This window comes from Mobula hypostoma, chromosome 3 (assembly GCF_963921235.1).
Source record: "Mobula hypostoma chromosome 3, sMobHyp1.1, whole genome shotgun sequence".
Classification (NCBI taxonomy): domain Eukaryota; kingdom Metazoa; phylum Chordata; class Chondrichthyes; order Myliobatiformes; family Myliobatidae; genus Mobula; species Mobula hypostoma.
In genome coordinates, this window is record NC_086099.1 from 140,759,143 (window position 1) to 140,773,898 (window position 14,756).

At 38.2% G+C, this 14,756-nt stretch overlaps 1 protein-coding gene across 2 annotated transcripts in view; it reads left to right on the plus strand.

Annotated features, from left to right (window-relative positions):
* The window catches only part of LOC134344277 (thrombospondin type-1 domain-containing protein 7A-like), a 438,835-nt gene that overhangs the window by 356,161 nt on the left and 67,918 nt on the right, over window positions 1-14,756 (plus strand). For both annotated transcript variants that reach the window (XM_063043785.1, XM_063043786.1), the window contains exons 12-13: window positions 9,907-10,101; window positions 12,599-12,862. In XM_063043785.1, coding sequence (XP_062899855.1) covers window positions 9,907-10,101; window positions 12,599-12,862 — 459 coding nt within the window. The remainder of the gene's footprint in view (window positions 1-9,906; window positions 10,102-12,598; window positions 12,863-14,756) is intronic.

Consider the following 14,756-nt stretch of genomic DNA (forward strand, 5'->3'; position numbering starts at 1 on the left):
GAAAGGACAGGGTTGAATTTTTAGATCATGTCACTGCTCCCAGGTTCTCGAGTAAGCAGAAATGGTTTCTTTCTATCTACTAATAAGTTTTATTTATTCAGAGGATTGTATTTGGTTAGCCCATGCCTCCTACTCATCCTAGTACAATTCTTCCAAAGACAGTAACCTTTCATAGACCTACCTATAGGTCCAGTTGAGCTGGAACCCTTGATGCTTCAGAGGGTCCAAGAGTTGTGACTAGACCAACAGCAACCACAAATCATGCTGTCAAATACCTTTCTAACTGCTCGTAAATGATAAATGACTTATAGAGGATTGAAAAGCTTGAGCATGTAGATATTAAGGAAGAGGATGTGCTGGAGCTTTTGGAAAGCATCAAGCTGCATAAGTCACCGGGACCGGGTGAGATGTACCCCAGGCTGCTGTGGGAGGCGAAGGAGGAAATTGCTGAAACTCTGGCAATGATCTTTCCATCATCAATGGGGAAGGGAGAGGTTCCGGAGGATTGAAGAGTTGAGGATGTTGTTCCCTTGTTCAAGAAAGGGAATAGGGATAGTCCAGGAAATTATAGACCAGTGAGTTTTACTTCAGTGGTTGGTAAGTTGATGGAGAAGATCCTGAGAGGCAGTATTTATGCACATTTGGAGAGGCATAGTATGAATAGGAATAATCAGCATGGCTTTGTCAAAGGCAGGCTGTGCCTTACGAGCCTGATTGAATGTTTTGAGGATGTAACTAAACAAATTGATGAAGGTAGAGTAGTAGATGTAGTGTATATGGATTTCAGCAAGGCATTTGATAAGGTACCTCATGCAAGGCTAATTGAGAAAGTAAGGAGGCATGGGATCCAGGAGGACATTGCTTTGTGGATCCAGAACTGGCTTGTCCACAGAAGGCAAAGAGTGGTTGTAGATGGGTCATATTCTGCATGGAGGTCAGTGACCAGTGCTGTGCCTCAGGGATTTGTTCTGGGACCCCTACTCTTCATGATTTTTATAAATGTCCTGGATGAGGAAGTGGAGGGATGGGTTAGTAAATTTGCTGATGACACAAAGGTTGAAGGTGTTGGGATAGTGTGGAGGGCAGTCAGTGATTACAGCGGGACATTGATAGGATGCAAAACTGGGCTGAGAAGTGGCAGATGGAGTTCAACCCAGATAGTGTGAGGTGGTTCATTTTGGTAGGTCAAATATGATGGCAGAATATAGTAAGTATTAATGATAAGACTCTTGGCGGTGTGGAGGAGCAGAGGTATCTTGGGGTCCAAGTCCATAGGAAACTCAAAGCTGCTACGCAGGTTGACTCTGTGGTTAAGAAGGCATACTATGCATTGGCCTTCATCAATCGTGGAATTGAATTTAGGAGCCGAGAGGTAATGTTGCAGCTATATAAGTCAGACCCCACTTGGAGTACTGTGCTCAGTTCTGGTCACCTCACTATAGAAAGGATGTGGAAACCATAGAAAGAGTGCAGAGGAGATTTACAAGGATGTTGCCTGGTTTGGGGAGCACGCCTGACGAGAATAGGTTGAGTGAACTCGGCCTTTTCTCCTTGGAGTGACGGAAGGTGAGAGGTGACCTGATAGAGGTGTAGAAGATGCTGGCAGGCATTGATCGTGTGGATTGTCAGAGGCTTTTTCGCAGGGCTGAAATGGCTAGCATGAGAGGGCACAGTTTTAAGGTGCTTGGAAGTAGGTACAGAGAAGATGTCAGAGGTAAGTGTTTCTTTTATGCAGAAATGGTGAGTGCGTGGAATGGGCTGCCGGCAATGGTGGTGGAGGCAGAAACGATAAGGTCTTTTAAGAGACTCCTGGATGGGTACATGGAACTTAGAAATTACCTAGGGTTACCCATAGCCCTCTAATTTTCTAAGGTAAGGACATATTCGACACAGCTTTGTAGGCCAAAAGGCCTGTATTGTGCCATAGGTTTTCTATGTTTCTATGTAAATCTTACCAATAATCAGAAAAAATTAAATATAATTGGTTTAGATTTAAATGCATTTTAAAGTATATTGTTGAATAAATGCAAAAGTAATGCATTTAACCAATGTAAATTGTTTAAAACAATGAATCAATTAAAATTTTAAAAAAGAAACTCTTTACTTGTACAGTACCTATTTTGTCCATTCAGCTCAGTACACAGCTAACATGATAGGACGGCGCAAGATTCAAGAACAAAGGCTGGGCTGAAACTGTGGGGGAAGTGTGATATATGTCCAGCTCCTCAGCTAAGCTTTGCTGAGCTCTGTCAATAGGCTCATGGCTGACCCTAATAGCGTAATGAGAGGTTTAGACATGCAAGTCATGTCCAGTATATTATGTAATTGGGTGCTGCAAATTACAGAGGATTTCGGTTCATTGGGTGATCGGTTAATTGCGCCAACTGCTTATTTGGGACAACTCTTAAAGAACAAAAGCTAATCCAGAAAATAGCTGAGGTTTCCTTCATTTGTTTGGGACACTATATCACATAATTTGGACAGGATGTTGTTGCCAAACAGTTTCTAACTGGCATCAAATGTGTGCACTTTGGTGGCCTTTAGACACCACACTGTACTTAGAGCAAGCTGCTTTTAACCAGCGCCAGTTGCATGGGTTTGTGTTCAAAAAGCAGTGATTTTTGTCACTGATAGTTGGCAAGAAATAATACGAGGCCTCCGTTGGTCAGAGTTGACCATGGATATTGCATTCTAGCTGTCTAGATGTGTAAGCGTGGGCATTACGTTATCATGAGCAAGCTGTTGTCCATATAGCAAGCTGATGAACCCAAAGGAACAGCAGAGACTGATGCAGTTCGGTACCAGCACCGTCACAAGAGTTGCCAGTCAGCATAGTCAGCATTGAACTCATTGGAGGACTGCCTTAGGGGTTCCAGCTTCAGATTTTTCCCTCAGAGTTTACTCCTGAGCCTTCCCCATGAGAGGGTATAGCCACAAGGCAGTGGAAGTTTGAGATCAGAGTTTTCTTTCTCCTAGATGAGCTGCTAACCATGGCTGATCTGCCCGAAGAGACTGCTTTTAGGGTGCCAGTAACCCGCCTTAGCCCCTTTTCTTGTTAGTAGAAACAGTTCTGCTGGGCTTAGTAACTCAGCCACATGTGAAGGCCAGGAACTCAGAGGCTGTCAAAGGCTATTTGAGGTGCACGCCATTGGGAGCAATTAATAGGTAGTGGGAGCTTGTCCCCATTACCACTCCCATCACCATACCTCCCAGCTATAACAAATTTAAGGAACCAAGAAATAAGCAGTAAGACAATTCAAAACTGTTTTATTCTCCATGGTTTCAAACATTTAGGAATGGAGTTGCCAGAAACAGCCAGGATTGAAAATGAAACTATTTCACTACTTCAACAAATTAGGAGCTATGAAGTATATGAAGGTATTAGCAGTCATCTTGAATATTGTAATGAATATAAAGATTTGGAACATACAATTCTCAAAAACATTATATGAAGGCATTTGATTATTTGCACTAGGTACCTGTGCTGATTTTGTTCACTTACAGTCGATCAAAAGAACACAACAGCATACACTGGATGAATTCTTCCGTTGATAACTATTAGAAACCAATCCACACTTTCATAATACTGTGGTAGTGTTGGTAGAGTTCTAATATGTTCTGTAATTCATTTAAATACATGATTTGTGACTCTGTTAAACATTAGTTTGTCTTTATTATACCTTTGTAACTATTTCCATGAAATTTCAGCTAATTTAGGCAGCTACTTAATTGGGCCAAAGTGTACTGGTCCTGATGTGTCCCAATTAACCAAAATTCACTGTACATGGCCATGTTCACTTCTGACCATGTACAGTGAATTTTGGTTAATTGGGACACATCAGGACCAGTACACTTTGGCCCAATTAAGTAGCTGCCTAAATTAGCTAACCATGCTATTGTCATGGACTTAACTAGAGTTGCCAAGGGTTCAGTTTGTTTGAGTATAAGCCATTAATGCAACTCCCTACAATGTGTGCTTCCTGTTTAACTATAAGCAGGATGGAATTAACAACAAATTTCCTGTACTGTACAGCTTTTAACTTCACACAAACTTACATGGCAAGTGCTTTACGCCATGCACCTTTCTCAGCCAAAGGAAAGTAAAACATCACTTAAGTATTCTTCACTAATATTAAGTTAAGGTGCATTGTTGGCATAGAGCTTTACTCAGAGGGTGAGAAAATATATTAAATCATATTGCAAAAGTTAGAATACGACAGTGCTATGATGCTATAAACCTAACAATGTAACTACATAGCACTGTTAGCAGAATTTCAGATGGCAGGAAAAGGGTGTACAGGAGCAAGATATACCAGTTAGTTGAGTGGTGTCACACTAACATCAGTGTTGTGTCTGTGCATAACTACATGTTTTTTTTTAAAGCATGCACGCAGGAGAGGTGCTGAGTTTCTATGTACTGATTTCCAGCATCTGCAGATTTCTCTGTCTGTGCTGAGTTTCTATGCCTTTTTTCCTTCGGAAATTACTAATCTCCATTTCCTGAGATTCAAATCACACCTCCCACACTTCCTCTGCCCAAGCCCGCAATGCTTATTCATCTCAAATCCTAAATCCTTCAAGCAGTCCCCAAAACTATAACTCCACCCCAGTACTGAGTCTCCCACCATTATCATCCTGTGGATCCATCACTGGTCTGAAACTCATATGAAGCAGCCACATAAATACTGTGATTGCAAGAGCTGATCAGAGGTTGTGTACCCTGCTGTTGGGGAAACAGTGCCTGGTCCCCAAGAGCCCTCCCATAATGTACAAGTCAGAAAGATGATGGAATACTTGCCTGCTTAAATGTTCGAAAAGCTATAAAGAAGCTCTTGGACAAGGTATACATGATGCCTCTTCTACGACCCTTAGCATTTGTTTCCTCTATCATTGGTGCATAATGGGTGCTGTGTTTACAAATTGGAAAATGCATTGCAGTATGAGAGACTGTGATAGCACCTCTCAAACCCAAGACCTCTCCCACATAGATAAAACAGGGCAGAAGGCATATTAACAGCTATGTAACAGAATGTAACAGGTTACATTCTATGCTGGATTGGAAAGTATTGCTGGTCCTTAATTGCCACAAGGCAATTATATCTACGTATATCCCAAACCAATGGCACAGTCGGAGTATCTTCTTTGGAAGAACTGGAACAATTTGAGAAGCTAGCTTACCACCACCATCTCAAGGGTAATTAAGGAGCGGCAACAGAAATGCTGCTCTTGCCAGACCCAGATCATGAAAAGTAAAAAATAATCGATCTGAAGGGCCTGTATTGTGCTGTATGTTTTTTATGTTTCTAAGTCCAACCACTGCTTCTTCTCCACTGATTCCCTACATTCCAGCTACTGGTTCTGCCCCAGCGCTTCTTCAGATTCCAATTGTTTGTCACTATGACCCTCTTCCCAGATACCCAACTCCAAAAGCCTGTCCCTTCCAGCCCCTTCCAGATATCAAATGCAAAAATTCCACTCATTGAGCTGACCACAAGATAAGCATTATGGTATCTGTAAGCCTCAGAAAATATGTAAAGCCTCATTATTGCAGCTGAAGCTTCTTGCCTATGCGCCTAACTGCTGTGCACTATAATGGCTGTACTAGAGTTATTATACAGTGGATTTTTTTCAACAAAAGCTAATTAATATGTTGAACAGATGAACTTTACACAGTTTTATTTCTTCTGCAATTTCAGTTTTGAGCCAAAATATTCTGAGCTCAAGTCTCATTCCACAGATTTGAACAACAAACAAAAGTTTGTGTTTCTATAGCACCTTCAAATTAGTAAAATATCTCAGCATGTAGCTAGAGGAATAGAGTCATAGAAAAGTACAACACAGAAACAGGTCCTTTGTCTCATCTAGTCTGTGCCAAACTGTTTAAAATACTACGCCCATCAATCTGCCCCAGGACCATAGCCTTCCTTACCCCTGCCATCTATGTACTTATCCAAACTTTTCTTAGGGAAGTATCTGGTTGGAAAAGTTTACAGAAATAGGCAGACTCAGTAGGTCCAGGGAACTGTTAAAATAAGGATATGTATGTTAAAACTGAGACAGCCAAACCAAGAATCTATGTAGATCTGCTCTTGCAATCTTGATGGATGAATGACACTTAGTGAGACCATGTACCGGGTTATGAATGAAGATAAGTTTCTACAGGGCCAAAAATTTTGAAGCCAGCCAGATGAGTATTGGAATAGTCAAGCCTAACAAAGGTATAAATGAGGATTTGTCAGCAACGGAGTCGGGATGCCCAAGCTGGCAAATAATGCCATGGAGGAGGAAATAAATAGTTTTATCAATACAACAGATATGTTGATTAAAAATTAGTATTGGCCTGACTCGAATTCCAGATAATGTAGTAGTACAGGCATTATGTATAATGATTTAAAATTCTATACCAACAGTGCAATATTATGAGAGTCATTCCCTGTGGGATATGTGATTTGTCATAATCTTTCTTTTGTTCTGAGTTAAGTTTTACTTATCATTGAGTAAAATCCAAGGCTGACATGTGCATAAGACATAAGCTTACAAATTAAGACATAGCATTATCAATTTCTACAAAATACTTTTTTTTTGGCCTTCCTTTACTTAGTCTCTTTATAAACATGCCTGTGTTTCCGTTTGGTTTCTATGGTCATGACACATTAGGGATTGTGCAAAAGGAGTTTATAGCATGAAAGCGATATCTAGCTACCTTTATGATACTTTTATCAGGGAGTATAGAGAGAATATATTTAATAACATGAACCTCTACATTTAGAAGAGATAAGAGATGACAGAACAGATGGCTTCGTCTCTCAACTTCATCAGCAGCCTACACTCACAACATTTTTGTGCAAAGTAGATATCTGCCACTTTCCACTACTTGGTTTCTCTGCATCAATGCTGAACAGTAATCACAAAGAACCGCACAAACTTATTTTCATACAACTCCAACCTTATGGATGTTTCCAAATTTGGCTCAGAGTTACTTTTAGCAGTATGCTGGATGTTCACTATTTTTAAAGTAGATCTACCAAGTCCTCCAAACATTTGCCTCAAGTAATGGTTGGATGTGGACAGAGTCATGGTACATTGTACTTCGTTCAAAAGCTACATTTCACATTTTAGTAAAGAAATTGCAGGTTTTAAAAGATTGTCCACCTCTCCAGTAACTCAGATCCGTCTTGAAGATAATTTTTATTAAGTAACATTTCTTCACAGCTTCTCAGTGACTCATTTTCAAGTGCCTTGTCCTCGTCCACTTTAGCATGAAATTTCAATGAACATCATTAAAGCTAGCATGCTTAACTCTATCTTGGCATTGCAATTAATGACATAGTTTTCACATTCACCTGAGCTTTATTAACCATTTAATGATGTTACACTATTTTAAGGTAACTGATACATCTGAGAATCTTTTCTCAGTGCAAATTCTTAATAAATTTCTACATGCAAAGTGCTTGATATTTGCACACGACTGTGCCAATGCCAGTGTCTGTCAATGTGACTCATTTGATACATACTACTTCTCTCAGCACTTAAGCACTGATCTGTGATGAGTCAACTGTCACATAAATTTTAACCTTGGAGTAAGAGTGGGATACTTAACTCTCCAAGCCCAATCGGTCCTCAAAACAATCATAAAAAATAAAGAAAATTCAGTATTTTGTTCTTGCTCTCACCCCTTATCCCACAGATTGCTTTGTTATTCAGAACTACATTTTATACTTCCTTGAAATGAATTGGCCTCAATTCTCATCCAAGATAGAGAATTCTACAGGTTCACCATGCTTTGGTAGAGGAAGTTTATCCTCGCATCAGTCCCAAACATTTCAACCAATATCCTCATCCTATGATCTTCAGTTTTGAATATCACCATTGAGAACAATATTTCTGCTTCTAATCTGCCCAGTCTAGTCAGGATTTTATAAATTTCATTGAGGTTCCCCTCATTTGTCTAAACCCTGGAAACTACAAGCCTAATTGTCCAAATTGCTACTCATACTTCAGTCCTGCCATCTCAGGAATCAGTTGGGTAAACTTTTGTTACACTCCTTCCAAAGCACAACTGAACTTCTTGAAATAGGGAGACTAATGCTGCACACAATAACTCAAGGAGTGATCTCACTGAAGCCCTGTACAATTGGAGTATGTCATGTTCCTTCTGTATTCATGTCCCTCGTGTTATAGAGCAACATGTGATTCATCTCAAGAGAATCCAGTTATCATTGTACCCCTCAACCCTTCCTACACTGTCACCACTTTCATATGATCTGTTATATAATTAGTCTTCCTATTTTACCATCTCTCCTTTATTGACATACTGCATCTACCATGGATTTTCCACTCATTCAACCTCTTCAAATCACACTGGAACCCTTCAGATTCTTCCTCACATCACTTGCTTATTTTGTATTGTCCGCAAATTTGGAAATACTACATTTAATTTTCTCAACTATATCATTAATCATTTAATTCTGGTGTGACCAACCCCAGTTCCACCATTAGTTGCAGAAATAACCATGGGATATTTGCCAATTGTTATAATTATTTTATTTTAGTCAATTAATGTTCACATCCTTTATAATTTTCTAGGTAGATGTGTGAAAGTGGTCAATTACTTAGTCCTGGTTCAAGCATGAATGCCAGTCATCAGAAAGGTTGCTGTAGTGTGAAGAAGCACCAAATAAAGTGCGTTACCGCAAGTCATGCCGTCATTCTCGTTACATATTAGTTTTGGAGCAAAAATTTCCAATTTTATGAGGGATGATTGATAAGTTTGTGGCCTCAGGTAGAAGGAGTCAATTTTAGAAAACCTAGCACATTTATTTTTCCTACATTTACACACATAGTCCAGCGGTCATGGAGCATACGGATCCCTTCTTTGTAGAAGGTGACGCCTTGGACCTCCAGAAAGTGGTCCATAGCAGGGGTGATTGATAAGTTTGTGGCCTAAAATAGAAGGAGATGAAGAGAAACTTCAAACTTTCTGCATTTTCACTCAAAGAGTTGAACTGCTTGTGCATATAACAAGAGCTTAGTTAATAACTTATCTCCTTCCACCTTAAGCCACAAACTTATCAATTACCCCTGCTGTGGACCACTTCTACAAAGAAGAGATCCGTATGCTCCACGACTGCTGGACTAAGTGTGTACATGTAACAGAGAAGTATGTTGAAAAATAAATGTGCTAGGTTTTCTAAAATTGACTCCTTCTACCTTAGGCCACAAACTTATCAATCACCCCTTGTATTAACATAATCATTTAATGAAAATCAGATTACATTATTTCATGTCAGAAGAATGAGATATAACATCCCTGATGATTAATAACCCTTGGCAAGCACCCACCTTCTTCCTGTTCAGAGCCCTTTAGCAATTTACAATCTGCTAAACTAGGGTGGATCAAGTCATCTTCACCCAAAAGGACTGCATAAGAAAGATAGATGCTCTTACTTCCTGTCCAGTTTTATAATATTCCAACCACATGAGGATAGACTTTAAATTACAGTGTGTTTTGTGATTAGGTGTCTGAAGCCTACACCTGCCTTTTGCTAACTTTCCATGACTCTTTACAGCTTCACAAAACACATGAGAATGACTATTTCATCTAAAGCAACCTAGCTTACATCTTATCTTTACAATCTATTGGAAGAGACATAGTTCCACCTGCTCATCAAAACTCTACTCTGAAATAGAGAAGTGTTCCACTGCCCAAAAATATCCTTCAACCAATTTGACAAAAAAATCACCTTTTTGCTGTTCGCAGGTTTTTATTGTGTACAATTTAGCTGCTGCATTTTCTGCATCTCCACAATCAATACTAAAGGAATACTCCGGCGCTGTATATCTAAAATGGAATATCCTGAGGTTGTGAAAATTCCGACATCAATCTATGTCTTTTTTATCTTTTAGCGTTATCATGCCGAAAGCAAGATGGCAGTCAAATGGACATAAACAATTGCTTGAAGTGGGCTGGCACCATGCCAACTTTAACTCAACATTGTCAATTGCCCTGCCAGGATGACTGCCAGTTCACCAACTGGTCTAAATTTTCTTCCTGCACTGGTGACTGTGGTACAGTACAGACCAGACGAAGAACAATTGTTGGTAAGTAAGTCAATTAACAACCCTACGATGTAACCATTCCTTCCCTCCCTTAAAATGATACCTCAAGGTAAACATGCACGTTCACAACTTTTCCCTCCTGTTTATATGTTGAAATATTCTTGCAGAAAAGTAAAGTCAGAAATAAACAATTAATGTACTGTAATTGATTATGACAGAATTTTATGATGCAATAAGTTATTTTTGCATCCATTTCCTATGTGACTATTTCAACAATAAATTTTTGCATTAACATGTTATTAACAAACATTTTCTGTGCTTTAAGCATACATTTTTGCATCATTACATTACTGGCAAAACAACCCAGGAAATCAATATAACTAATAAAACTGCAGTGTGAAATGTGAGTTATTAATAACGTTCCAGCCATCAATGTTATCAGATTCCTTTTGATTATTGAAATAAAATACCAAATAGAACCTCATGAATAAAAGGTACGTATATTCAATATTTATTGCAAAGAAATATAAATAAAGGTCTTTACAGTAGGTGTAGTAATTTAATTCTTTGAATAGCTAGATAAATATTACTTTACTTATATATCGATACACAGAGGATTAAGGGCCGGATCTTCTCAAGAATATGTCATCCCAAGCTGCTTCTTTTAATTGCAATGCCTGAGAGACATGTAAAACTTTTGGTAAAGATCGTCGGGGTCTCCCTTCCACCTATTAGAGATATTTATCAGGAGTGCTGCATACGCAGGGCCCTTATCATTATCAATGATCCCTTCTATCCATCCAACAATCCCTTTCATCCCCTACTATCAGGTAGGAGGTCCAGTAGCATTAGACTATTAGACTAATAGAATGGGAAACAGCTTCTTTCCCCAAGCCGTGAGACTATTGAACTTCCTGCCACCACCCAGGTTTCGTCACGTATGAAACACAAGTAGCATTATACTGCTTACTTTTTAACTTGTGTCATAAATACGTTTTATTATTTGTTAATTTATTTGTGGTAATATTACTTTATGTGTTATGTGTGTGAGTTTTATGCACTGTGCTTTGCAGAATCCCAGAGGAATGCTGTCTTGTTTGGCAGCATACAAGTATACAGTTGAATAACAATAAACTTGAACTTTAACTCGAGTTCTACCATTTCAGAGCCACCTGTTCCTTGCAAACATCAATTTTAACGAGCCAAGTTTCAAGTAGCTTTTGAAACAAAATGTAAAGCAGGGCCATGCTGTTCACCTTACAGCTTTGAAACTCACTGCTGTTTTCAGGGCCTCTACCTTTATGTTTGGGCAGCTGGTGAAACTCTTTCCCATGCCGGCAACTAACATTCCAAGGGCAGCTACCTTCAAGCAGAAGATTCTTTTAAAGGGCCCTAATTCTCTCCACCCCATTCTGGGATTAGCCTTACTGCCTGAAGATTTCATCAAATACAAATATTCTCTGATTATTTGTCTACTGATAATTTAGTATCTCTTATTGTCTTTGAGTGTCTGATTATTCATTTTAACTGCATATACTAGCTTATTTTTTGAATTATGTTAAATTGGAGACTTCAAACAAAATGTTACTGACTAGGACCATTGAGAAGAATTAATCAAGCCAGATATCTTCATTAATTCACCAAAACATGGTTGAAGTCCCTATACCCAGGCAGGTGCAGAAATACATAGCTTCAGCAAAAATATCTCTTACAAAACATTTTAATTTTCAAAACTAAAAAAAAAAGTTATGTTTTTTCCAGAGTATTTTTTAATTTTTCATGTACATTTTCACAAAATCTATGATTCCTTCCCAGCATTGGATTCATTTGGATTATCTTTTAGTTTGTTTTTGCATACTCTTCATTTTATGGGCTGTAGCAGATTGGAAATCAAAAGAGAAGGTCTTGGGATAATTAGGATGAAAGTTGAGAAAAAGATGGATGAATATTCATTATGAATTAAGGATGAGTGCCATGACAATGAAGAGGCAGAAATGGTCCTTCACTTATCGAACAAGTAATAGGCAGCTGGTTACAGACTTCCACAATATTGTTCCCAAACAAGCTACCACGCTAAAATTTGGGAGAACTGTTTGATGGTATTTTTCACATAGCCCTTCCCTGAATGTAAGTGTTTGGTGTTCTAAAGCACTTCATCTCATGCTAAGATTAGGAGCTTTGAAGGGTTGGGAAATCATCTGGATCTTTTAATAACATGGCCCAATATAATACTAAATAATTCACTGCTGATTGTAACCCAACTGAACTACTTTATGTATAATACATTGAATTGAATTGAATTTACTTTATTTCTTACATCCTTCACATACATGAGGAGTAAAAATCTTTATGTTACGTCTCCTTCTCATTGGGCAATGTGCAATCGTAGTAATTTATAATAATTTATAATAAATAATAAATGGGTCAACATATGAAACTGGAGATGAAAAGTTTACTTTCAGAGTATATTTTTCTCGCATTTAAAAGTTGGTGTTATTCTAATATTTTCCTTGATTGATATTTTTTTTCATTATATCAGGTAAGAGCAAGAAGAGAGAAAAGTGTAGGAACACTCAAATTTTCCCTCTGATTGAAACCCAGTTCTGTCCCTGCAACAAATACACTGCACAGCCTATAGGCAACTGGTCAGACTGCATTCTGCCTGAGGGAAAGACGGAGACCCTGCTTGGCATGAAGGTCCAAGGAGATAACAAGGAATGTGGACGGGGCTATCGCTATCAGGCGTTGGCATGTCGAGATCAAAATAATAGACTTGTGGAATCAGGACGATGCAACAGACATGGTGAGCAAAGCAGTAATGGTTTATTTATTAGTGCATATGCATGTCAAAAATTTCACCAGTATGCTTTTTCTTCAAAATGTCATTGGAAAAGAAATTCCAGTTTGAAGGAACACAACTTGATCACACATTAGTTCAAACTAACTCCACAATTTGACTAAATAGCAGTTGATCCTTAACCTCCTGATCCTGAACACTTTTTTCCTGTTATATCCCCAGAAGCCTTTGTTCTCTTAGTGATAAAAATTACATATCTCACCTTCTTATATACTTTCAACAACATTATATCAGCAACGATCAATGGCACAAAATTCTTCAGATTTGACATTCTCTAATTGAAGAAATATCTTCTGAATCTTGTGGTTGATCGTATATTCTTAACTCTGATAGTTTCTAGACATTTCTCACGGGAATATATAATTCTACTGAGAACTCATTAAGTTGTTTGTGCCTGGTGCAGCAAAACCTGGATAACATTCACAATGGTAACTGACAGGTACAATTTGTTCTACAAAAGTGATAGACAGTGGCCACCTGCATCAAGAGTTTAGTCTAACCACCTGCCTTTGACACTTAATATCATTACCATTGCCAAGTTTTCTACCATCCTGAGAATCACTATTGTCTCAACTAGATTAACTAGGTAAGGAATTTGACACGAGTGCAGCCTAGACACTGAGTGCCCTGTAGTGATTAACTCATTGCTTCATACCCCAAATTCTTTCTACCATCTACACGACAACAGCCAGGAACATGTTGAGATGCTCTCTGCTTGTCCAGATGAATGCAGCTCTGGAAACACTCAAGCAACCCAACTAGAACAATAAGAAAGTTGGGCTGCACCCCACATGTATTCTCGTTATTCATTTCTGCAACCACCGTTCCTAGAAATATCAGATTGTAGTCCAGAAAGTGATCTCTTTTCCCATATTTGTATTAATATGATAGGCTTGAGCAGAGTATTGTCAAAGACCCTTCTCAAATTTTTATTTCTGTCTCTTGCTATATTTGATAACTTCAGGAATACTATCAAAATGGCTTACCACCCAACAAAATAAGACCTAATACCTATTTCTGTACAAAATCCTACTCCATATGAAGACAAGCTTTACATCATTTTCAATAAATTCTGTTTTCAAAAAGCAAATATTAATCATTTTGGATGATCACAAAATTGAATCTTACAAATAAGGGCAAATTTTCTAAAATTTGATTAGGGTAAAGGTCAGTTAAGAATAAAATCCAATGCTTTGAAATCACAGCTTGATTCATGGCCAAGTTATTTATAATGTCTCTATCTATTTTAATTTGTTTCATATCCCATATTATTAGTAAAATGGCTGTGCTTATTGTTTCAATCCCACATTGCTTGCATTTAATGTCTGGTTTAAAGAAAAGGATTATTGGATTATATAGTAGGTAAATAAATCTGACTTAAAATGCCTTAAAAGTTCGATGAAACTATTTTTCTGCAAGAACTGATTTCAGTTAAGAGTTAACAATACAAGGAATTTAAACATCACATATCAAATTACATAGACTCCAGTGAGATCGTCAAATAAAAAGAATATTTATTATAATTGTTTGAAATTGAGAGGGAGTTGAAGAGGCAATAGTTTTTCTCAGTCTGTTGCCTTGATGAGGATTATGTTATAAAAAGAGTATTTAAGAAGATTAAATTAGTTCCACAGAACCCAAGGATGAAGGTACCAATGTATCTGATCTCAAGTCCAAAAATAACATGGTACTCATTTTATGGTATGATATCCCATGAAACTGCTCATACCCCATGATGCACCATCGATAACTCCAAAAGACTGGAAATAGAGTAAATACTGAGAGGCCTTTATTCGCTGTAAAATGTGACCTCCATCATGCTGAGTGTCTGCCCCTGGAC